Source organism: Lactuca sativa, chromosome 8 (assembly GCF_002870075.4).
Source record: "Lactuca sativa cultivar Salinas chromosome 8, Lsat_Salinas_v11, whole genome shotgun sequence".
Taxonomy (NCBI): domain Eukaryota; kingdom Viridiplantae; phylum Streptophyta; class Magnoliopsida; order Asterales; family Asteraceae; genus Lactuca; species Lactuca sativa.
The window spans coordinates 94948020-94975069 of NC_056630.2; the positions used below are offsets into that span (position 1 = coordinate 94948020).

Genomic DNA, 27050 nt, shown 5'->3' on the forward strand with positions numbered 1-27050 from the left:
ATATCCATCACAGACTCTGGAGGCAATCAACATAACAAATGCCCACCCTTGCGAAAATCCACTCTCTCAAATAATCTCCCTGGATGCCCATACTCGAAGGGCTCCCACTAGATCCATAGATACCTGATATACCACAAGTCGATTCAATTCAAGATTCACGAGTAACTCCGAAATAAAGATATCATACCCAGATATCTCGGAATACCCCAACAGGACATCACAAGATCCTGCCACAACCACTGATCTCCTGCCCCAAGCATCATATAGACACAATAATACATTTCCTCTGAACCCCATAATTAGATCTGCATTTTTTTTTTTCCAATTTGCAACCTCGGTGTATCCAATTTCTCAATTGGAATACAAGAAAACGCTAACGCTACTAAATACGCTGATAATTCTCCGAACCCATTTTCTACCGCTCAAAATCCAAACAAGGATACACATACTGACCCGGGAGTTGGCTGCCCAGTCATTCTCTATCTACTTGCAACAACACTGACCACCAAACACCTGCCGTGGAGACATTCATCATTCTCAACAAGTACTTCTCGCATTAACTCACTCTGACCTCTTTCCTCGATCACCGACATCTCTGGTCTCATGATTTCTTACAGCAGATCTCTATACTCCACTTATAACTGCTCTTGACAAATCTCTGCTTTCTTACATATTGTACCCGGTTCTCCCCCACTTAGGGTTCGAACCATCACCAATTAGCACGCAACCAACCCACAACTATTTTTCACCAGCGAAATCGCACCTGCCCCAGGAAAGTGCTACACAACGCCCGATAATTCCTTCTTAAGGAAATCAATCGACCTCATATACTGTGAACCTCTGATGAACTCCTCAAGAACTTCTCATCACGACTGCCTCTAGTCGTTCCAAATCTCATACCAATCTAGCACTAAGCATCTCAACTGCTCAATAACATCTCTGGCTCATAGACTGAACCGCAAAATCATCGTACCCCTCACCTCAACTCATCAACCAACGCTCCAACACCGGAATCGTCCCAAGGACAGGGACCCACTCCCAACATAGATGAAAACTCTCTGCACTGCAAAACTCGACTGAACTCCCCACTGATACCACTACAACACATCCTACTATTCTCGAATAGGTGTGGTGTGGTCCTCGACTACCTCAGTCCTAACTGACTGTCTGCTCATGATAAGTCACTGCCTCGCGGCACACATGCTGCCTGATACTCTGGGAGAAATCATCACCAATAACGACCTGCAGGGTTTACCCCCAAACCCAAAACTAAAACATCAGGCCTCTCATGTCTTGCACACAACATAAATAGCACCACTCACATAGAAGGTGACCTCTCCTCTATCGACTGATTGCTCAACTCAGACCGAAATCCTCCTCTCCCTCTAACTCCTTACCAAAATACTCTGATAGGCACTTGACTTCCCTCTCGAGGGACGCCTCTCCAAACTCAATCATGGCATAAAGGCCTAAAACCCATAGCGTCCAATCTCAACCTCATCAATCGTGACCGGATAACAAGATAATCACAAGCATCATTCACTACGAACCATGGTACTCATCCCATGACATCCCTTCTCAATATGCTCCGGTGTATGGTACCCGAACCATAGCATCACTCCTCCATCTGCTCCGATGTATGATACTCGAACCATAACATCACTCTTCAATCTGCTCCGATGTATGGTACTCGAACCATAACATCACTCTTCAATCTGCTCCGATGTATGGTACTCAACCATAACATCACTCATCAATACGCTCATTAGAATCTTCAGAATACTCCCTGTATCAAGTATGGGTCCTCTGCTTTCAGTAGTACGGGCCCATACTACCTGCCACATCTACCCATACTTTCCACACGGACTATCCCGGAGCTCCTAAGTAGCTGCTCGACCTTCTAGTTCACCAATTCCGTCGCGCGCTCGCTCCCTAGCGAAATTCTCTACCCTGCCAGTGCACTCATCTGGCTAAGGTTACTCCTTAGGCTCTTCCCAGATTCCCACACTTCTCTGCCATCAGCTGCTGAAGAGCTCCTAATGATGCCAGCCATCTACCTCCTGAATATCGTCATATTCGCTTGGTAGCTGACTCCCATCATTGAGAGTTCCACAAAGCACGAAGCAAGCAGCATTCGAGCATCGAAGAATATATATAACTCACTCTGGGTGATAACTCCGCTTGCTCTGCTCCTCCTTGGAAGTACCGCCGAACTCTGCAACTCTCCCCTTCGCGGGCTCTGACTATTCTTTCTCCAAGTACCACAGTACTCATCTAGGTATCTCCCCTAGATTACTCCTCTACTCAAATCCCTTAAAGGATTCCAATCAAATATTCTCACTCATCACATACTCAAAAGCATATCGCATAACACAGAAATTCCTAGGCTAAGGCATCACAAATCAGGCCACTCTAGTCCTAATATATGGAATACCTAGCCTGTCTCTAGCATGCAATAATATCTCATAAAGTGCATCATAAATATCTCATAACACAAAAGCAAGGGTATTTTGGGAAATCACCGTTCGGGCTCTGGCTGATTGTACACACTGCTCTTTCTCGTTTTCTCTTTGAACTCTTATTCTCTTTAGAAAATTATTTCTTTGAAAACCTTTCTCACTTCCTCAGTTTGAGTCCAGAATTACCCGAAGGCGCATCCGAATCCCTCAAACCAAGGCTCTGATACCAACTTGTAACACCGTAAATTTCATGATAAAATTTTCATTTAAAATAATCATTTTAATCTTAGAACACTTGTTTAAAATCTCATTCATAATTGAATTACAAAACATAGCTTCATTTTCACTTGCATAGAAAACCAGGATCCTCCAGAATATGACTCTTTCTCTGATGTGTACAATCAAGCCGGTGCCGTCTCGTGATACTGAAAGAAACCTGAAAACAACATAACACAAAACAGTGTAAGCACGAAGCTTAGTGAGTTCCCCAAAATACCACACACATAACACATACAAGCCACTCGAGGCTATAACTCTATGGGTCCGTGCACCCAAACTCTGTGAACCCTCAGGTTCTAACTCTATGAACCTTCCGGTTCTAACTCTAGGAACCCTTCGGTTCCAACTCTGCAACCATGCACAGCATAAATCACATAGAAATAATGCAGTACAACACATAACATACATAGCATACAAATACTCTGTCACATAACTCTGGTTACCTACTCAAGGTAAAGTATAGTGAGAAGACTCACCTGGCAAGCAAAAAGCAGATATCTCCATACTCGGATCTCGAACTCGCCACCGCCTAACACGTAAGGCAAAACTCTCATGACTATAACTCTCGAGACTAGAATCAATCCTCTTAATGCACCCTCTTAAGGGTAAAAGACTATTTTACCCCTCTCTTGGCCCAAAGGCCACATCGCTGACCAAACCCTAAAAGTCAACGGTCAACCCTTGGTCAAAATCAAAGTCCTCAGTCAAAGTCAACCCCTGACTGACCCTACTCGCCGAGTCAACTCTATGACTCGCCGAGTTTCTATAATCAAAACTTCACTCAATCCGCGACCTAACTCGCCGAGTCACTCCGAGACTCGCCGAGTCCAACAACTCTGAGTCCACTCGCACACAACTCACCGAGTCATCCCTTGACTCACCGATTCTCGACTCAACCAGGGAATATCGGGACTCTTCGACAAGACTCGTCGAGTCCAAGAACAGACTCGCCGAGTCCAAGACTATCATCAACCTACTCGTCGAGTTGTTCATACAACTCGCCGAGTTCCAGGCCATCTTCATCCAACTCGTCGAGTACACCCATGTGACTCGCCGAGTACCACCGGTCTGAATCCATTCGGAAGCATTCCAGGCCATGCAATTGCTCCAAAACATAGATCTAGCCTCCTACCACTCATCCATCACGTAAAGTGGCAAACTTTACGTGAATCCAAAGAGATCTAGGCCATTTGCACATTGGGCTAGGGTTTGGGACATGAAAGCTTCACTAAACACTCCAACACAGGGACTTTCATGCTCTCTGATTCTTCTCCCTTCTAGATCTGAGGTAGCAACCTCAGATCTAACCTCTAGACTTCCCATTACATCCATAGACAAGTTCCCACAAACCCCAAAATGAAGAAACACATAATAACAGCCCAAGAACGAGATATTACCTCCAAGAGATGCCCCAACTGCAATGTAATTCGAATCCAAGCAAAGCCCCTTGCTCCAAGCCTTCAATCTCCCAAAATTCCTTCAACAATTACTTCTCCAAGCTCCATTCCACTCAACAATGGTGCTTCTCCGCGATTTAGGGTTTTCTGGGGCTCAAGGGGTGATAAGGAGGCTGGGAGGAAAACATAATGTTCTTTATATAGGGCTCAACCCCGAGAATTAGGGTTTTCTCCAATCAGCGCCTACTCGTCGAGTCCTCCTCACTGACTCGCCGAGTCGGCTACTTAGCACGCGACCCAGTCGCGACTCTACTCGCCGAGTCCATCCATGGACTCGCCGAGTCACTCTTTCACAACTTACTCTTTTAGCCCTTCAACTCTACTCTTGATATTTCGGGATGTTACAATTCTCCCCCACTTAAATTATGCTTCGTCCTCGAAGCCTATGGCAACTCAACTCCAAAATACTCCCACGGCGCGCCACCTGGCCCTAACTGGACCAGGTTCATCAAAGCATAACCATCGAACTCGAACTCACTTCCTCTTTCCTTGCGGTGTCCTGACCACCGTCTCAAACCAGGCACCGGCTGTACCCTCTGATAATCACACTCAACAATCGAGAATTACCCGAGATGTATCACTGCTCCAAATATCAACAACCGATCGACCCATAAGGGCTAGAAAGCCATGAACCATCGGATCCCCGATCTGAATCCCACTTTATCCATTCCGGAACGACTAAGAGACCCATTCTCACTCTCAGAGCAACCCTCACGAGTTCTCCTCTTGCAATCACATACACATGCTGAACTAGCTCCAACACCCTCAGGTTGGAAAACTCGATACACTGATGATATCCTCAAACATCCCCCCAGGATGAACCACTGATACATACCCAATACCCTGATCAGAATCACACTGAGAGTCCAGGATTCTCTCCCTGGATCCCTTCCGAGCCTCCTGGCTCTACACCTGCGGAATCCCTCCCGCGTCCTCAACAGACATCCCATCATGATGTCATTCCATACCACTGTAACAGACACCGCATTCAACCCTCATACTCTAAATCATCCATTCGCACTACTACCTTCACTTCCGTGAACCAACACTTCCCCCCCCCCCCCGGGTTACATACCTTTCTCTGCCCTTACCTAGGGAAATCCACTTGACAACCTTGCCACTACTCCATGTATCGCACATGCTCTGGATCTGCTCGCAAGGACTCTCGGGTCCATGCGTTACCTCTCCTCAGCAAATGAGGGTCTGACATCTCCTCCTATACAACAGCTAAAAGGGCGGCATACCAATGCACTAATGATGGCTGTTAATATAGGACAAGTCGACCAAGGATAATTACGTGCCGCAGCTTCCTCCGAAATCTAATACACATGCCCGAAGCATGACTTCGAGCGTCTGAATTGCTCACTCGCTCTGAAGTGTCCTCAGACAACCTCCTGATAAGCTCTAGCTCATTTCTCATATCCCTCTTCGAGACTGAGCACCAAGTCAGCTTTTGACTCCACAGCTGAGCCTCTAAAGGTCTCCCATAACATGATCCAAACATCTCACTAACCTTTTCCCCGTGACCACTATCACTGCCCAGTGACACGCAAGTCACGAAATCCTCTTTTCCTCATGCGAGAAAATACGGTCCAACCAAGGATCGTCTCAACTCTGATCTCTGGTTTCTGCTGCGCATATCCCTTGCGCATCTCACCGCATCTCCCGACAGAGACGGAGACCCCAGTCTCGCCCCCGATTCAACATCCAGGCTCCAAAAAGTCAATACTAGGGCTACTCAAACCCAAAACTCTTCCACATCATACATTGTTCGGAAAACATTCCATCATCACATTCTCTTGCCATCTAGTGAGTACTGCGCCCCCCCCCCCCCCCCCGCAGTATCACAACACCCTCAGAATAGTGAGTACTACGGCTCCCCGCAGTATCACAACACCCTCTGGCTAGTGAGTACTACGGCTCCCCGCAGTATCACAACACCCTCTGACTAGTGAGTACTACGGCTCCCCGCAGTATCACAACACCCTCTGACTAGTGAGTACTACGGCTCCCCGCAGTATCACAACACCCTCTGACTCCACTAGCTCGTGCTCCGAAGACTATCATCAACGGCTACCCATACTCGACTCGAATATCCATCACAGACTCTGGAGGCAATCAACATAACAAATGCCCACCCTTGCGAAAATCCACTCTCTCAAATAATCTCCCTGGATGCCCATACTCGAAGGGCTCCCACTAGATCCGTAGATACCTGATATACCACAAGTCGATTCAATTCAAGATTCACGAGTAACTCCGAAATAAAGATATCATACCCAGATATCTCGGAATACCCCAACAGGACATCACAAGATCCTGCCACAACCACTGATCTCCTGCCCCAAGCATCATATAGACACAATAATACATTTCCTCTAAACCCCATAATTAGATCTGCATTTTTTTTTTCCAATTTGCAACCTCGGTGTATCCAATTTCTCAATTGGAATACAAGAAAACGCTAACGCTACTAAATACGCTGATAATTCTCCGAACCCATTTTCTACCGCTCAAAATCCAAACAAGGATACACATACTGACCCGGGAGTTGGCTGCCCAGTCATTCTCTATCTACTTGCAACAACACTGACCACCAAACACCTGCCGTGGAGACATTCATCATTCTCAACAAGTACTTCTCGCATTAACTCACTCTGACCTCTTTCCTCGATCACCGACATCTCTGGTCTCATGATTTCTTACAGCAGATCTCTATACTCCACTTATAACTGCTCTTGACAAATCTCTGCTTTCTTACATACTGTACCCGGTTCTCCCCCACTTAGGGTTCGAACCATCACCAATTAGCACGCAACCAACCCACAACTATTTTTCACCAGCGAAATCGCACCTGCCCCAGGAAAGTGCTACACAACGCCCGATAATTCCTTCTTAAGGAAATCAATCGACCTCATATACTGTGAACCTCTGATGAACTCCTCAAGAACTTCTCATCACGACTGCCTCTAGTCGTTCCAAATCTCATACCAATCTAGCACTAAGCATCTCAACTACTCAATAACATCTCTGGCTCATAGACTGAACCGCAAAATCATCGTACCCCTCACCTCAACTCATCAACCAACGCTCCAACACCGGAATCGTCCCAAGGACAGGGACCCACTCCCAACATAGATGAAAACTCTCTGCACTGCAAAACTCGACTGAACTCCCCACTGATACCACTACAACACATCCTACTATTCTCGAATAGGTGTGGTGTGGTCCTCGACTACCTCAGTCCTAACTGACTGTCTGCTCATGATAAGTCACTGCCTCGCGGCACACATGCTGCCTGATACTCTGGGAGAAATCATCACCAATAACGACCTGCAGGGTTTACCCCCAAACCCAAAACTAAAACATCAGGCCTCTCATGTCTTGCACACAACATAAATAGCACCACTCACATAGAAGGTGACCTCTCCTCTATCGACTGATTGCTCAACTCAGACCGAAATCCTCCTCTCCCTCTAACTCCTTACCAAAATACTCTGATAGGCACTTGACTTCCCTCTCGAGGGACGCCTCTCCAAACTCAATCATGGCATAAAGGCCTAAAACCCATAGCGTCCAATCTCAACCTCATCAATCGTGACCGGATAACAAGATAATCACAAGCATCATTCACTACGAACCATGGTACTCATCCCATGACATCCCTTCTCAATATGCTCCGGTGTATGGTACCCGAACCATAGCATCACTCCTCCATCTGCTCCGATGTATGATACTCGAACCATAACATCACTCTTCAATCTGCTCCGATGTATGGTACTCGAACCATAACATCACTCTTCAATCTGCTCCGATGTATGGTACTCAACCATAACATCACTCATCAATACGCTCATTAGAATCTTCAGAATACTCCCTGTATCAAGTATGGGTCCTCTGCTTTCAGTAGTACGGGCCCATACTACCTGCCACATCTACCCATACTTTCCACACGGACTATCCCGGAGCTCCTAAGTAGCTGCTCGACCTTCTAGTTCACCAATTCCGTCGCGCGCTCGCTCCCTAGCGAAATTCTCTACCCTGCCAGTGCACTCATCTGGCTAAGGTTACTCCTTAGGCTCTTCCCAGATTCCCACACTTCTCTGCCATCAGCTGCTGAAGAGCTCCTAATGATGCCAGCCATCTACCTCCTGAATATCGTCATATTCGCTTGGTAGCTGACTCCCATCATTGAGAGTTCCACAAAGCACGAAGCAAGCAGCATTCGAGCATCGAAGAATATATATAACTCACTCTGGGTGATAACTCCGCTTGCTCTGCTCCTCCTTGGAAGTACCGCCGAACTCTGCAACTCTCCCCTTCGCGGGCTCTGACTATTCTTTCTCCAAGTACCACAGTACTCATCTAGGTATCTCCCCTAGATTACTCCTCTACTCAAATCCCTTAAAGGATTCCAATCAAATATTCTCACTCATCACATACTCAAAAGCATATCGCATAACACAGAAATTCCTAGGCTAAGGCATCACAAATCAGGCCACTCTAGTCCTAATATATGGAATACCTAGCCTGTCTCTAGCATGCAATAATATCTCATAAAGTGCATCATAAATATCTCATAACACAAAAGCAAGGGTATTTTGGGAAATCACCGTTCGGGCTCTGGCTGATTGTACACACTGCTCTTTCTCGTTTTCTCTTTGAACTCTTATTCTCTTTAGAAAATTATTTCTTTGAAAACCTTTCTCACTTCCTCAGTTTGAGTCCAGAATTACCCGAAGGCGCATCCGAATCCCTCAAACCAAGGCTCTGATACCAACTTGTAACACCGTAAATTTCATGATAAAATTTTCATTTAAAATAATCATTTTAATCTTAGAACACTTGTTTAAAATCTCATTCATAATTGAATTACAAAACATAGCTTCATTTTCACTTGCATAGAAAACCAGGATCCTCCAGAATATGACTCTTTCTCTGATGTGTACAATCAAGCCGGTGCCGTCTCGTGATACTGAAAGAAACCTGAAAACAACATAACACAAAACAGTGTAAGCACGAAGCTTAGTGAGTTCCCCAAAATACCACACACATAACACATACAAGCCACTCGAGGCTATAACTCTATGGGTCCGTGCACCCAAACTCTGTGAACCCTCAGGTTCTAACTCTATGAACCTTCCGGTTCTAACTCTAGGAACCCTTCGGTTCCAACTCTGCAACCATGCACAGCATAAATCACATAGAAATAATGCAGTACAACACATAACATACATAGCATACAAATACTCTGTCACATAACTCTGGTTACCTACTCAAGGTAAAGTATAGTGAGAAGACTCACCTGGCAAGCAAAAAGCAGATATCTCCATACTCGGATCTCGAACTCGCCACCGCCTAACACGTAAGGCAAAACTCTCATGACTATAACTCTCGAGACTAGAATCAATCCTCTTAATGCACCCTCTTAAGGGTAAAAGACTATTTTACCCCTCTCTTGGCCCAAAGGCCACATCGCTGACCAAACCCTAAAAGTCAACGGTCAACCCTTGGTCAAAATCAAAGTCCTCAGTCAAAGTCAACCCCTGACTGACCCTACTCGCCGAGTCAACTCTATGACTCGCCGAGTTTCTATAATCAAAACTTCACTCAATCCGCGACCTAACTCGCCGAGTCACTCCGAGACTCGCCGAGTCCAACAACTCTGAGTCCACTCGCACACAACTCACCGAGTCATCCCTTGACTCACCGATTCTCGACTCAACCAGGGAATATCGGGACTCTTCGACAAGACTCGTCGAGTCCAAGAACAGACTCGCCGAGTCCAAGACTATCATCAACCTACTCGTCGAGTTGTTCATACAACTCGCCGAGTTCCAGGCCATCTTCATCCAACTCGTCGAGTACACCCATGTGACTCGCCGAGTACCACCGGTCTGAATCCATTCGGAAGCATTCCAGGCCATGCAATTGCTCCAAAACATAGATCTAGCCTCCTACCACTCATCCATCACGTAAAGTGGCAAACTTTACGTGAATCCAAAGAGATCTAGGCCATTTGCACATTGGGCTAGGGTTTGGGACATGAAAGCTTCACTAAACACTCCAACACAGGGACTTTCATGCTCTCTGATTCTTCTCCCTTCTAGATCTGAGGTAGCAACCTCAGATCTAACCTCTAGACTTCCCATTACATCCATAGACAAGTTCCCACAAACCCCAAAATGAAGAAACACATAATAACAGCCCAAGAACGAGATATTACCTCCAAGAGATGCCCCAACTGCAATGTAATTCGAATCCAAGCAAAGCCCCTTGCTCCAAGCCTTCAATCTCCCAAAATTCCTTCAACAATTACTTCTCCAAGCTCCATTCCACTCAACAATGGTGCTTCTCCGCGATTTAGGGTTTTCTGGGGCTCAAGGGGTGATAAGGAGGCTGGGAGGAAAACATAATGTTCTTTATATAGGGCTCAACCCCGAGAATTAGGGTTTTCTCCAATCAGCGCCTACTCGTCGAGTCCTCCTCACTGACTCGCCGAGTCGGCTACTTAGCACGCGACCCAGTCGCGACTCTACTCGCCGAGTCCATCCATGGACTCGCCGAGTCACTCTTTCACAACTTACTCTTTTAGCCCTTCAACTCTACTCTTGATATTTCGGGATGTTACACTGAATGCTTTTATTGCCATGAAGAGGCACATTGGAAGCGGAACTGTCCAAAGTACCAGCAAGATGTGAACTATGGGAAAGTTAAAACCAACCATGCAGGTATTTACACTATCTTATCTAATAACTCACCCCATTCTAACTCATGGGTCCTTGATACCGGTTGTGGTATTCATATCTATTCTGATTTGCAGGGACTAAGAAGAAGTGAGAATGTGGAGCAAGGAAGAATAAACTTGATCATGGGAAATAGGAAAGCTTCACCTGTCACCAAGATTGGAGTTTATAATTTATCGCTAAGTAGTGGGTTCAGTTTAGATTTGAATAAATGTTGTTATTCGCCAGAAATGGCAAGAAATATTATTTCCTTTCATGCATTGTGTAAACAAGGTTTTACCTTTTCATATGATAATGAAGTTGGTTCGATTAACGCTTTCTTTAATAATGTTCTTTATTTTAAAGCATTACCTTGTGATGGTGTGTATGAAACTGTATATGTGGTTGATAACTTAGGAAATAATGTATTGTGTATTGATTATGTTAAAAATAATAACTTGGATAAAGCATCGTTATGGCATTGTCGTCTTGGACATATAAGCAAGAAACGCATAGGCCAACTCCAAAAGGATGGAGTCTTGGAGTCATTTGACCTAAAGTCAGATGATAGTTGCGAATAATGCTTACTTGGAAAAATGACAAAGTCACCCTTCACAGGTTCTTGTGAGAGGGGTGAAGGTTTGCTGGACCTTGTACACACGGATGTGTGTGGACCATTCAAACATGCCACAAGGGATGCTAATCGTTATTATTTGACTTTTACTGATGATTACAGTAGATATGGATATGTCTACTTAATCAAGCATAAGTTAGAGACTTTCAAAAGGTTTAAGGAATTTAAACAGGAAGTCGAGAATCAATTGGGCAGGAACATTAAGATGCTTCGATCCGATCGAGGTGGTGAGTATCTTAATTCAGAGTTCCTCGACTATCTTAGGGAATGTGGGATTGTCTCACAATTGACACCTCCCAGGACACCACAGTTGAATGGTGTAGCTAAGAGGCGTAATCGAACCTTGTTGGATATGGTTCGTTCCATGATGAGTCGAGCTTTGCTACCAATCTCATTCTGGGGGTATGCCTTAGAGACTGCCGCCCATATCCTTAATCTAGTCCCTACAAAGAAAGTTGCCAAAACTCCTCACGAGATGTGGACTTGTAAAGTACCCAAACTAGACCACATCAAGATTTGGGGTTGTGAGGATTTCGTGATACGTGAGACTCATGATAAGCTTGAACCCCTAAGCGAGAGGTGTATTTTCATCGGCTACCCACAAAGATGATTTGGTTACCTCTTCTACAGACCCAGTGATAATGTGGTCTTTGTAGCAAGAAGAGGAGTCTTTCGTGAGCGAGAATTCATAAGCCAATGAGACAGTGGGAGGTAAATTGACCTTGAAGAACTTCCAGAGTCAAGTGGTGAAGGAACTTCAAACCCTAGCCCTCAACTTGAGGAGGAAACTCCTGTTGAGCCAATTGACGAGTTTGTACCTCTGAGGCGTTCCACGAGAGTTAGGAATGCACCTGAGCATTACTATGGAGTTAACCCATGGATCAAGAAATGAAGATTCATGTTACATTAGGGTTTACCTAGTGCAACACACTATATAAGCAATGCAACTCTCCCCAAAATCGGGTACACTAAGAAACAAGAGGGCTTGGCCGAATTTTGCATGTGTTAGAGTATTCTCTCAAGTTTATTCTTTGCATTTGGTGTTGTGTGAAGCATTTGAGGCATCACACTTGAAGTGCTAGGCTCACAAGGTTTCAAGGAACACTTTCAACAACAAGGTATGTAGTTCTATCTTTTATACAAAGAAAATTGTACCCCATGTATGCTAGATAGGTTCATAACCTTGGAAAACAACTTTGCATGATTATTAGACAAACATAGATCCAAGGTTATTAGGGTTGCATGTACACTTAGGAAGTGTTAGAATGCTCAAAACCCATCATTAATATCATTATTCATTCATTGCCACCCATCTTCAACCAGTTTCGCATCACCTACCACATGAACAAAGAGGAGGTCACGTTGAGCAAGCTTCAAGGTCTGCTGAGGACTGCTAAGAGAAACCTCAAGGACAAGTCCGTTGCACAAACTCCTACTCCTACTGCTTCCCCGTCTTGGCTATTGGGCAAAGAAAGGGTAAGAAGAGGAAGACTCCCTAAAAGAGCCACCATAAGGGAAAGTCCCGTGATGGCATCTCTTCTAGTGGAACCAACGTTGGTCTCGCTGCACCCACCTCGAGCCCCAAGGATGCAGAGTGCTATCACTGCCATGACATAGGGCATTAGAAACGAAGCTGCCCGAAATATCTGCAAGACATCAAGGATGTAAAGATCAAGCCGTCCTTCTCGGGTATTTATATTATTCAATCTAATGATTCATCACATGTTATTTCTTGGGTACTTGATATAGGATGTGGTTTTCACATTTGTTCTCACTTGTAGGGCCTAAGAAGAAATAGGGATGTGTAGCATGGGAAGATAAACTTTATCATGAGGAACAGAAGATCGTCGCCTGTCACCAATATTGGAGTTTACTCTTTAGTGCTTAGTAATGGATTAGGACTAGATTTGAATAATTGTTGCTATTCTCCATAAATGGCAAGAAACATCATTTCTTTTCATGGTTTGTATAGACAAGGATTTAGATATTCATTTGATAATGAAAAAAGTTCTATTAATGCTTATCTTAATGGTGTTTTCTATTTTGAAGCATTGCCTTGTAATGGTATATATGAAACTATGATGGTTGTAGACAACTTAGGAAATGATGTGTTGCATATCGAATCTTCAAATAGTTTGGACAAAGCATGCTTGTGGCATTGTCGTCTTGGACATGTCAACAAGAAGCGGATAGCCCAAATCCAAAAGGATGGAGTGTTTGAGTCATTCGACCTTAGGTACGATGACGTGTGCGAGTCTTGTTTGCTTGGAAAGATGACCAAGTCACCCTTCACTGGTACTTGTGAGAGGGGTGAGGGTTTATTGGATCTCATACACACCAATGTGTGTTGGCCCTTTAGATCCACCACAAGGGATGAGAGCCACTTCTATGTGACTTTCACCGATGATTATAGCAGATATGGACATATCTACTTAATCAAGCACAATTCAGAAACCTTTGAAAAGTTCAAAAAGTTCAAGCAAGAAGTGGAGAATCAATTGGGCAGGAAAATCAAGATGCTTCGATCCGATCGAGGTGGAGAGTACCTTAGTCTTGAATTCCAAGACTACCTCAAGGAATGTGGAATCGTTTCACAATTGATGTTGCCTAGGACACCGCAGTTGAATGGTGTGGCTGAGAGGCGTAATCGAACCTTGCTAGACATGGTTTGTTCCATGATAATTCGTGCTTTGCTACCTATCTCTTTTTGGGGGTATGCCTTAGAGACCGTCGCCCATATCCTTAACTTAGTCCCTACAAAGAAGGTTGCCAAAACACCTCACGAGATGTGGAAAGGGAAAGCTCCCTCGTTGGAACATATCAAGGTTTGGAGTTGCGAGGCTTTCGTAAGACGAGAGACTCATGACAAGCTTGAACCTTGAAGTAAGCGGTGTATTTTCATTGGCTATCCGCAGAAGTCCTTTGGATATCTCTTCTATAGACCGAGTGACAATGTTTTCTTCGTTGCGAGGAGAGGGGTTTTCTGAGAGCGAGAACTCATAAGCCATGGGGACAGTAGGAGGCAAATCGATCTTGTAGAGCTTCAAGAGTCGAGCAATGAAGGAACCTCTGACGCTGGCGCTCAACCCAAGGATGAAACTCTGGTTGAACCGATTGAAGAATCCTTACCTCTTAGACGTTCCAGTAGAGTTAGTGTTCCTCATGTGTTGTATGGTTTTCATATAACAAGTGAGGGTGATATGTTTATTAGTGATAGTACACTAATAAATTTGGATGAACCTAATAGATATAAGGAAGCCATGCCAGGCCCGAAGTCTACGAAATGGAAAGGGGCTATGGACAGTGAGATTCAGTCAATGTATGTAGACCAAGTTTGGAATTTGGTTGACAATATGTCAGGTCGTAAGATGGTCGGGTGCAAATGGGTCTTCAAGAATAAGACCGACATGGATGGGAAGATACACACCTATAAGGCGCGATTGGTTGCAAAGGGCTTTACTCAAACTCCCGGAGTTGACTATGATGAGACCTTCTCACTAGTTGCTAAGATAAAGTCTATTAGGGTGATGCTAGCCATTGCTGCATTTCATGACTATGAGATATGGCAGGTGGATGTTAAAACCGCTTTCCTTAACGGAAAGTTGGCTAAGGATGTTTACTTGAGTCAGCTAGAGGGTTTTGTCAATGCAAAGCACCCCAATAGAGTGTGTAAGCTTGAGAAGTCCATTTATGGACTAAAACAAGCATCTCGCAGATGGAATCTTTGTTTCGATGAGAAAGTCAAAGAGTTTGGTTTTCTGCGAAGCGAGGATGAATCGTGTGTATATGTCAAAGCCAGTGGGAGTATAGTTAGCTTCCTCGTATTGTATGTCGATGACATACTACTCATAAGAAATGACATCCCGACCCTGCAGGAAGTCAAGCCCTGGCTTGGGAAGTGTTTCTCTATGAAGGACCTCGGAGAGGCTGCCTATATTCTGGGAATAAGGATAGTGAGAAACAGGAGTAAAAGGCTAATAGGACTTATTTAGAATACTTACTTGGATAAGGTACTAAAACGTTTTAGTATGGAGAATTCCAAGAAAAGGGAGTTACCAATCCAAAGTAATGCCAAGTTGAGTAAGACTCAGAGCTCGAGTACCGAAGTCGAGATAGCAGAGATGAGCCGAGTACCTTACGCTTCCGCAGTTGGCTCGATCATGTATGTGATGACTTGTACTCGCCCTGATGTGGCCTTCGCTTTGAGCATGGTCAACAGACATCAAGGGAACCCTGGCAAAGCACATTGGACCGCAGTTAAGAATATTCTTGAGTACCTTCGGAGGACCAAGGAATGGTTTCTAGTCCTCGGTGAGAGTGATGACTTAAGGGTGCGAGGGTATAGTGACACCAGTTTTCAGACCGATAGGGACAACTACCTTTCACAGTCGGGATGGGTCTTTACCCTAAATGGAGGAGTAGTGACTCGGAAAAGTTCCAAGCAGGAGACCGCAGTTGATTCAACGTGCGAATCAGAGTACATAGCGGCGAGCGAAGCGTCAAAAGAGGCGATATGGTTGAAGAACTTCATTGGAGACCTTGGAGTTGTGCCATCCATAAAGGAGCCCATGGAAGTTTTCTGTGATAATGAAAGAGCGGTTGCCTTGACCAAGGAACCGAGGGATCATGGCAGATCTTGACACATCGATAAGAAATATCATTTTATTCGACATCGAGTGGAAGAGGGACTCCTCATAGTAAAGAGGGTATCTTCGGAGGATAACCTAGCAAATCCCCTTACGAAGGGACTAAGTAGGGTTAAGCACTTGCAACACGCTAGGAGCATCGGGCTGAAGGATGATATTAGTTTAGATTAGATAGTTTCGAAACATGTAATAGATAAATTTAATTGACATTTAATGATTAAATAAATGAGTATTATTTATAAGTAAAGTTACTATCTTATGTTGATTGTTTACCTATTGTTTCACTTTGCATGTTTTGACTTCCTGAATAATAAGATTATTCGACCGTTCCACAGTCACTCATACTTTGAGAGTATGTATGAAAGAAGATTGTCATGAATTGGTTTATAGATTGTCTAAAGTGTATTAGACATAGCAAAGGTTTGCTGCAACGTTCATGATTGCTTATGAATAAGATTTGAGCATTGGATTAAACCCGCGCTTGCTGCTATCACTTCATGGAATTTATCTCGAGTGATCGCAAGATGATAATATCATATGGTCTTAAAACCTAGATATATGGTTTATTGTTTACAAGTTAGTTGTGCATTGATAATGCGTAAACGCATCAGTAACTTGATGCTATAAAACGCATTGTTGTGTATGATTTGATGAGTGAATGGTAAATGCATATAAGTCGAAGTTTATTTATTCCTTTTATCCTAAGAGTGCAAAAGCGATATATGGGCCCCTCGATGATTTGGTTTGACTTATGTGTCGGGCCCGGTCAAGACTGAATTGATGTGTTCAATTAAGTTCTATGTCAGACGAATCAGAGATCGAGAAACAAACAGCTGGACAATAAGTATGACTATGTTCCATGTAATTGTCCGCGCGATATCTAGAACGGAGGACTATACGATCCCTTATCTAAAGAACATGATACTGATAAGATCAGAGTTCGACAACGTCTTTGAGAGCTACGACTGCTAATCGGATAGTACTTGCATTTATAGTTATTAGACTTATCCAAGTTAGAGACTGTTGGATTAGTGTCTAAGCCTGTAACTATATTTGGTATGTACTTGACCCGATTATGCATGGTCCTTTTGGGTTGCCTTCACCAAATCAACTTGACATGATGATTTTGTTGGATTAGTGTCTAAGGCTGTAACTATATTTGGTAAATACTTGACCCGATTGTGCATGGTCCTTTTGGGTTGCCATCACCGTAGCAACTTGACAGGGTGATTTATATAGAGAGAAGAGATATTATTATTAATGTATTATAAGAATAATATGTTGAAGGAATAATGATATTATTTGATTAATATAAGTCATAAATTAATTAGGAATTAATTTGGTGACTTAAAGAGATTAATTAAATAAAGGGGCATAAACTGTCAAATGTGTGATAGTTGTATTTTGAGCTAGGAATCCTTATGGATATGGGGTGGACGATTTTAGGGATATGGATCACCTAGAAATCGTCCAAGGCCTTATCAAGAAGGGATGTTGGATTGCTTTGAGGCTAAGTTATCCAATTAGGGTTTCAGGGTGAAACCCTAGGAGCTCACATTATAAATAGACCCTTGGGGTTGTGGAAATTGGCCAACCTTGTTATTGGAGTAACCCTAGAGCCGATTTCCCTTTTCCTTACCTCTCTTAAATCACCTTCTTGCTAGTTGGTGTTTGTAAGCCATTAGAGGAGTGACAATTGTGAAGCTCCAAGAAGAAGAAGGTTTCAAGTAAGTAACTCAAGGTATTATTCTAGATCTTTTTTTCATGTCTTATTGTTAGTTTACATTAGATCTAGCCATGAAAGTCTTGGATATATTGCATGTTCAATTAGAGAAACCTAGATCCAAGCTTTAGGGTTTGTATGTGCACATAGGAAAGTTCTTATGTCTAAAACCCATCAGATTTATGGAGAGAGAGAAAGAGGTTATTATGGTTTATTAATATATTATATGAATAATATATCAAATGAGAAATCATATAGCTTAATTAGTATTAGTCAAGAATTAATTAAGAATTAATTTTGTGGTTAAAAGAGATTAATTAAATAAAGGGGACTAAAATTGTCAATTGTGTGATAGTTGGTTTTGGGCTGTGAACTCTCTTGGATATAAGAGGGACAAAATTAGGAGTGGAAGCCCACTCTAATTTCGTCCAAGGAGGCCTTATTCCAGAAGGTTCTCAAGTTGCTTAGGGCCTAAGTCATCAAATTAGGGTTTTAATCGAAGCCCTATCAGCTCAGCTATATAAAGGACCCCACAGCTTCAGTTTCAGCTACACTAAGAACCCTAGAGTTACTATAGCCGAAAATTAGTCTCTCTCCTTCTCTCTTCTAGATCATCCTCTTGCTTGTGGTGTTTGTGAGCCATTAGAGGTGTTACACTTGTGACATTAAGCTTCTTGAAGATCAAGGATTCTTGCAACTATTGAAAGGTATCATCTAAACTTGTTTTGTTATAGATTTCAATTTCTATGTATGCTAGAATAGGGTATTCAAGTCTTGGATGAATTGCGTGAACAATAGAGAAACCTAGATCCAAGCTTTAGGGTTTTGCACGAGCACATAAGGTTGTTCTTTTGTATAAAACTCATCATCAGCATCCATCACCTGTGAGTACGCAACGCGTACTTAGAGTGGTATGCCCCGCGTACGCACTCTTAAGCCCAAACGTAAGGCCCAATGGTCCATACCCAAGCCAAATCAATTTATTAACCCTATATATATATATATATATATATATATATATATATATATATATATATATATATAATACCTTATAAATCTCGAACGTTACATAGAATTTGACGAAATTTTCAAATTCATAGGTTTGCCATGATGTAATGTGTTTTTCATCCATTCAGGAATCCTAGGGCCCTAAAAACAAGGGTTTCTTTTTTCTAATTTTTTGAAAAATAATTATTATTTATTCACATGTGAATACATCATAGTAAAAAATTATTTTTACCTAAATGTATATTATTAATCAAGAAAGTTGAATATGATAAGATTTTCTTAACCAATTATCTAAAATAAAACATAAAAGAAAATTGTCGGAAGATCCAAAAAATAAGAAATCCCATTTTTAGGCCATACACAATCACAAACAACCTAAAACCATCTTACATCATGGCGATGCCAATATTTATGAATTCTTTGTTTTTTACTACTAAAACTAGGTGTGAGACCCATGTATTACATGGGTTTATTTAAAAAAAATTAAATATAAAATTTTAACAATTTGAAAACTTTAAATTTATAAGAAAAATAAGAATTTTTTTGAATTATTAAAATTAATGAGACTTTAATGCATTAGATACATTACCTATATAAACCATTTTCTAATAAATACCTTACATATATATTACCTTATATATTAAATGTGGATTTTAATTTAATAAAATCAAAAATACAATAAAATGACAAGTGGAAAATAGAAAATTTTAAAATTTCTAGAAAATGTCATGTGTCCAAATGAATGAGAAGAGGACATGTGGCAAAGTCATTTTCATTTATTAGGGTAGATAAGAACACAAAATATTAAACATTTTAAAGGTAATACAAAACAGAATTTGTTCTGAGCCTAACAAAAATAACAAAACATAACATGTTTTTATTTACTATGAAGCAATCAGTAACACCTAATGATACGGTGAGTTTTTTTTTTTTTCTTTTTTTTATGAAATTAAGAGGTCGAGTCCTTAGTGAAATAAACAAATAATTTTAGAAGTAAATTAAAGTAAATCAGCATCTCTTAATGTCAAATATAATTAATTAATAGCTTTGAATGCAATGAGTTATTTTGTGGCTTCAAAAAAAATGATGGTTAAATGTAAAATTACCATGATTGTTTAGATTCCTAAATAAATTCATATATAAATAAGGTTTTTTGTGAGTTTATAGATGTATTTTCCTTTTATTTACGAGTTTCTCTATTTACAAACATAATTTACTAATTTTATGATTTCAAATAAATCATCATTAATACTTCGAGATTCTCAACCATCTGATTAAGCAAAATTAATAAATAGTTTTGGTTTCTCCCCTTTAAAAGGAAATTTTCATATCATTGACATTTAAAACACAATAAAAACCATTATGACGTGATCATGTTTAGATTATTTCCTACCTCGAAATTACCATATTACCCCAAACATACCCCTTCTAAATTGCTCTTTCCAACCAATTGTAGGGGCATTTCGTGTCAATTCCGTAAGAAGAAGACATCATTGGTATCAACCTTAAAATTCTTCCCAAAAAATATGTTTATTACCATTATTGTGCGTAACATATGATTACATTACTATATGGGACCCACACAAGAATCAACGACTAAGATTAATTCATAATTTGGAACTTTTTAAGCCTATATTTAGTCTATTGTGCATAGCTTCATTTTTCACATGAGAGCTAGAACGAGAAATTGACAAGAAACACTCTAATTGGAATCGAGTAATCCTTATTTTTATTTTTTATTTTTTTCATTCTAAAAGTTATGGATTTAAGGTTTAGATTTTTTTTATTTCTTTAAATAAAAATCTGAAGACAAAAACTCTTGAGAGAAAGTAGGGGGTTTTTGATGAGTGAAATAGTAAAGTAATTTGATTCCTTGTATTATTTATATTGAAAGCCATTCTATTTGTTCTGGCAAAGTTCCCATGATTGTCCATTTGCGTTGAGAGCTCTATTCCAAGTCACTATCTTGTTTTCTCTTTCTAAGATCCGCTTTCTCTCTCTAAAATCTTTGAGTTCGTTCGTTCGTTTCGCTCCTCTTCCTTTCTGGGTTTGTTTGTTTGTCTTCAACAAAGTTCAAAAAAATCCAAAATTCTCTAAATCTTTGTGTCTTTCTTGATTCTTGATTCTTGATTCTTGTTCCCTGTTTCCACTGTTTCATCACCCTGGACTGATTTTTAAAAGTTTTTTCACCAAAAGGAAAAAAGATGACAGTTGAGGAAATTCGAGGGGGTGTTTTGGGTAATGAAATTGACAGGTTTCCCATTGGGATGAGAGTTCTTGCTGTTGACGATGATCCAACTTGCTTGAAATTATTAGACGGGCTTCTAAGAAAATGTCAATATCAAGGTTAGTTTTTTTTTTTTCTTGTTTTTGTTTTTTCAATTTTTTGTGCTTCAAATTGACTTGGGTTTTTTCATAAACAATCGTTCTTCCTTGAGTTATAAGCGAATTCTGTGTTAATTTGTAGTTCTAGTCAACAATTTTCAAGTATGGATAATGACCCAATTATGGACTACAGATTACGAATTTGACCTTTTTCTTTTAGGGTTTCAATCCATTGACCTTACGAATGTTTTATGTGTTCATAATCAATGGTTTCGATTTTTACTTTTCACAGTTACAACAACAAATCAAGCGATAACAGCATTGAAGATGCTAAGGGAAAATAGAAACCGATTCGATTTGATCATTAGTGATGTTTACATGCCAGACATGGATGGTTTCAAGCTTCTCGAACTCGTTGGCCTCGAAATGGACTTACCCGTTATCAGTAAGCTCAAACCCTCTAATTTTACCATAATTTTAAGAATAATAAAATAAATGACCATTTTATAATGTAATATTTAAAAAATTTACAATCTTTTTGTTCAATGGCATAAAATGACCACCAATTTCGAAACTGAATCCAAAAAATTACAAAATCACCTTTTAGTTAAAAAAAAATGTGAAATTTTCTTTCACTGTTCAATTGAGAAATTCCAAAATTTTGCACTGACAAAAAGTGTGCAATTTTGCAATTATATGAACAATTTCACAATACTAATTGCAATATAGGATTTATTTTTCAGAATGAAATTTTTATTTCAATTTTTTTTTGGTGGTGGGGTCCATTCAGAAATCAAGTTTGCGATTTGAGACTAAACAATTTGTCAAATATCATAAAATGGTAATTTATTTTTTGTGATTTAAGGTTGTTTTCGAAAATTAATGAAGTTTTTTCGAAATGGTTTCAGTGTTATCAGGAAACAGTGACCCAAAGCTTGTAATGAAGGGGATCACTCATGGTGCTTGTGATTATTTAGTGAAGCCAGTTCGCCTTGAGGAGCTAAGAAACATATGGCAGCATGTGATTAGGCGAAAAGTTGAGTCAAAATCGCAGTCAAAGTCAAAGTCAAACAATGATCATGATAAATCGGATCAAGGGACTGAAAATGGAGATCAGAATGTGAAGTCGAATAGAAAAAGAGGAATTGAAGATGAAGATGTTGAAGAAAATGGACATGAAAGTGATGATCCATCGGCTCCAAAGAAGCCTCGTGTTGTTTGGTCAATTGATCTTCATAGAAAGTTTGTTGCTGCTGTTAATCAATTGGGGATTGAGAGTGAGTCCTTTTTGGTAATTTTACATATTGGGTGTGTATAACAATTTGACTAAAAGTTGGTTTTTTGGTGTAAATTATGTATGCAGAAGCTGTGCCTAAAAGGATTCTTGATTTGATGAATGTGGATGGAATTACTAGGGAAAATGTAGCAAGTCATCTCCAGGTATGCGAATAAATGACCGTTTTACCCTTGTGTTTACTAAGGGAGTTTATATGTAACTTTGAAAAACAATGTTCATTCTTGGTGAGTAAATAGGGAAAATATATAGGTTTTCCTTTGGCAGTTATATGTTCAATAGTATGTTTCTTTTTTGGACTGAATGACCCATGTTAGTGTGAGTAAATGACCATTTTATCCTTCTGTTTACAAGGGCATTTATAAGTAACTATGAAAGAAAAAGTTCATTCTTTGGTGACTGAATGTGAAAAATAGGGTTTCTTTAGGAATTATATGTTCAAAAGTCTGTTTCTTTTTTTGTACCGAAAGAACCATATAAATGTGAGTAAATAAATGACTGTTTTACCCTTTTGTTTACAAGGGCATTTACAATTAAGTTTGATAGAAAACATTCATTCTTAGTAACTAAATGGGAAAAAGATAGACTTTCAAAACAATTATTTTTTCAAACTGGTTCTTTTTAAGTCCGAATGAACCATCTTAATGTGAGTAAATGACCATTTTACCCTTTCGTTTACAAGGGCATTTACAATCAACTTTGAAAGAAAAAATTTATTCTTTGTGCCTAAACAGGAAAAAGATAGGTTTTCTTTCGTCAATTATATGATGAAAATGAAAAATTAAAAAAAAAAATATGCTAATTTGATCTTCTTGTTTACAGAAATATAGGCTTTACCTAAAGAGGATCAGTCATCAAGCTAATATGGTGGTTGCATTTGGGGGAAGCAAAGATGCATCTTCTTACATAAGGATGAATTCTCTTGATGGACTTGGAGATTTTAGGACATTATCATCTACAGGAAGATTGCCAGGTGGCACGTATGCGCCATCTGGCATGCTTGGTAGGCTCAACAGTGCAACGGGTGTGACACTTCATAGCCTTACGGGCCCACCTATGGTCCAACCAAACCATACCCAAAACAAGTTGCAGCCAGTTGTATCGGCTATGCCCCCAAATCACCAAAATTTGAATTTTTTTCAGGGGATTCCAACATCTTTTAATCTTGAGCATCAACAATATAGTAATAAACCGAATACCCAACTTGCGGATTTTGGTTCGGTTGAAGAATCTCGAATCTTTACAGGTACCCAATTGATTAATTTTTATTCTGTTGATGAATCTTGAATCTTTAGAAATATACCCCATTGATGGGTTTTGATTCCATTGATGAATCTTGAATCTTTAGAAATATACCCCCATTGATGGGTTTTGATTCCCTTGATGAATCTTGAATCTTTAGAAATATACCCCCATTGATGGGTTTTGATTCCATTGATGAATCTTGAATCTTTAGAAATATACCCCCATTGATGGGTTTTGATTCCCTTGATGAATCTTGAATCTTTAGTAACAACCCGTTGACATATTCTGATTCCGTTGATGAATCTTGAATCTTTACAAGTATGTCATTGACAGATTCCGATTCCATTGATGAATCTTGAATCTTTGGGAGTACCCCATTGACTTATTCTGATTCCATTGATGAATCTTGAATCTTTATAAGTACCCTATTGACGGATTCTGATTCCATTGATGAATCTTGAATCTTTACAAGTACCCTATTGATAGATTCCGATTCCATTGATGAATCTTGAATCTTTAAGAATATCCTATCGATGAATTCCGATTCCATTGATGAATCTTGAATCTTTGGGAGTACCCCATTGACGTATTCCGATTCCATTGATGAATCTTGAATCTTTAAGAGTGTCCCTTTCCATTTATGAATCTTGAATCTTTACAAGTACCCTATTGATAGATTCAGATTCCATTGATGAATCTTGAATCTTTAAGAGTATCCTATTGATGGATTCTGATTCCATTGATGAATCTTGAATCTTTGGGAGTACCCCATTGATGGATTCTGATTCCATTCATGAATCTTGAATCTTCAAGAGTACCCCATTGATGGATTCTGATTCCATGGTTGAATAATGAATCTTTAAAAGTACCCACCATTGATGGATTATGAATTCATTGATAAGTCATGAATCTTTGAATCCTTACAGGTACCAAACTGGCTGATTTCAATTCCATTGATGAATCTAGGATCTTTACAGGTACACCCATTCAACAAGATTTCAATACCATGATATATCTTTGAATATTTATGGATTTCCAACAAAAACGATTTGAATTTTTTTGAATGTTTACAGGTTCTAGCACCTTCACGGATCCTAGTGCAGTTCTTGGAAGTCAATCTGTTTTAAAGCTATCTTCTACAGGCCCAGAATCTCTTAATCTTCTTTCAAATAGTTCAACCTTTCTTGATAATCAGTCAACAAACTTCTCTTCAAATCAACTGCCAATCGAAAACTACAGTTATCCTGTTACTGTTAATGGCGGATTTGCTTCCAACATCACCACTACCGCCTCTGTGCCTCTTGAACCTAGCGGTGGTGGTGGTGGTTTGGTTGGTGACATCATTCGGAATGCTAATCAATCTTTATCAAATCAAAACCAAAATCACATCCAAAAAAGTGGGCTATATAGTGGTAGTAAACAAGATTATATCCAATACTCTCACAATGCTTTTAGCACACTAGCCTCTTCAGCTCTAGCCACTGGTGGTGGTGGTGGTGGTGGTGGTTTGGGTGGTTTGGTGAGCCATAGTAGATCAAATGGTGGTGGTGGTGGTGGTTCAACCCTTACACAAACCGAGAAGCTAAGTATGGGCTCCAATGAAGATTTTCCATTTGATCAGACAAAATTGCAAGGTGGTTTTGTTGCAAACAATGGTTATGGTTCATTGGATGATCTTATGACTGGAATGATGAAAAGGGTACAATCTTTTCTTCTATTTTTTGTTGAAACTATTTCCTCTTTGATGAGTCGACTTAGTTGCCATGGAAAACATTCAAAATGAGTCAAACTCTGTCCAAGGAACCCTAACTAACATTTTTTTGTGCAATTTTTATGATTCATAGGAGCAAGAGTCGACAATCATAATGGATGGAGAATTCGGATATGATGATTATGGTTTTGGGCCGAATGATGATTCTAGTTAGGTGTTTGTCTCATAGAGAAAGATTAAAAGAGTCTGCAACTTCAACAACTTAGGTTTTTATTGTTTTCCTCGTATGTAATTTAGAGTTGCTCTGGGTTTTTTTTATCATCATGGATATGATGGCGAATATTATATTAATTTTGCTTTAGTTTTTTTCCGCAATGCATGTTTTTCTTGCAGTTTAATGGTCATAATGCAAAGGCATGTCGTTTTCTTGATACTTATGTTGCTTGTAGCACCATGCTTAAAAATAGTACTACCCCATGATGGTATATTTGTAAATAATGTCAAAGGGTTGTGGTAGTTTTAATTTCAATATGAATTGGGCTTCTTCTTTGTCAGAATTCAATAGGTGTTGGGCTCCTTATAAGCCCAATGACTACATGATAACCACCTAACATGTTGCTCATCTTAGACCGGATCAACGTAAGAGTTTTAATTCCAATATGAATTTGGAATTTTTGTTAATACTATGCGAGTTTTAGTTCACCTAATGACAATGAGAGGAGGTGTTGTGAGCAATAGTATGTAAGTTTTAGTTCAACTATCCATTGGACTATTTGTCAATAGACTATTATGTACCTGGTTTACTTTACATTTAATGATTGTTAGAAAGAATAACTCTTTTACAGATAATAGAACACATGGAAATGAGTCAATATGTATCTAATTTACTTTATGTTCGGTGATTGCTAAAAAAAATCAATTTTTTTTACAAATAATAGAAGAACCGGAAATGACTCAATATGTATCTGATTTACTTTATGTTCAGTAATTGCTAAAAAGAATAATTTTTTTATAGATAATAGAAGAATCAGAAATGAGTCAATATGTATCTGATTTATTTTATGTTCACTGATTGCCAAAAAGAATAATTTTTTTTACAGATAATAGAAGAACTGGAAAAGAGTAATATGTACCTGATTTACTTTATGTTAAATGATTGTTAAAAAGAATAACTTTTTTTACGAATAACAGAAGAACTGGAAATGAGTTAATATATACCTGATTTACTTTATGTTCAATGATTGTTAAAAAGAATAACTTTTTTTACGGATAATAGAACTGGAAATGAGTCAACATGTACCTAATTTATTTTATGTTCGGTGATTGCTAAAAAGAATAACTTTTTTGTACAGATAATAGAAAAACCAAAAATGAGTCGATATGTACCTGATTTACTTTATGTTCACTGATTGCTAAAAAGAATTAACATTTTTTACAGATAATAGAAGAATCGGAAATGAGTCAATATGTACATGATTTACTTTATGTTCACTGATTGCTAAAAAGAATAAATTTTTTTATGGATAATAAAAGAACCCGAAATG

At 39.9% G+C, this 27050-nt stretch overlaps 1 protein-coding gene across 1 annotated transcript; it reads left to right on the forward strand.

Moving 5' to 3' along the window:
- Positions 1-20733: 20733 nt before the first annotated feature.
- On the forward strand, positions 20734-26035 carry LOC111908343 (two-component response regulator ORR22). The gene is made up of 8 exons (XM_023904165.3): positions 20734-21277; positions 21549-21701; positions 22165-22533; positions 22620-22696; positions 23373-23796; positions 24722-24772; positions 24869-25494; positions 25640-26035. The coding sequence occupies exons 1-8, from the start codon at positions 21136-21138 to the stop codon at positions 25718-25720; spliced, it is 1923 nt and encodes a 640-aa protein (XP_023759933.1). The 5' UTR covers positions 20734-21135; the 3' UTR covers positions 25721-26035.
- The last annotated feature ends 1015 nt before the right edge of the window (positions 26036-27050 follow it).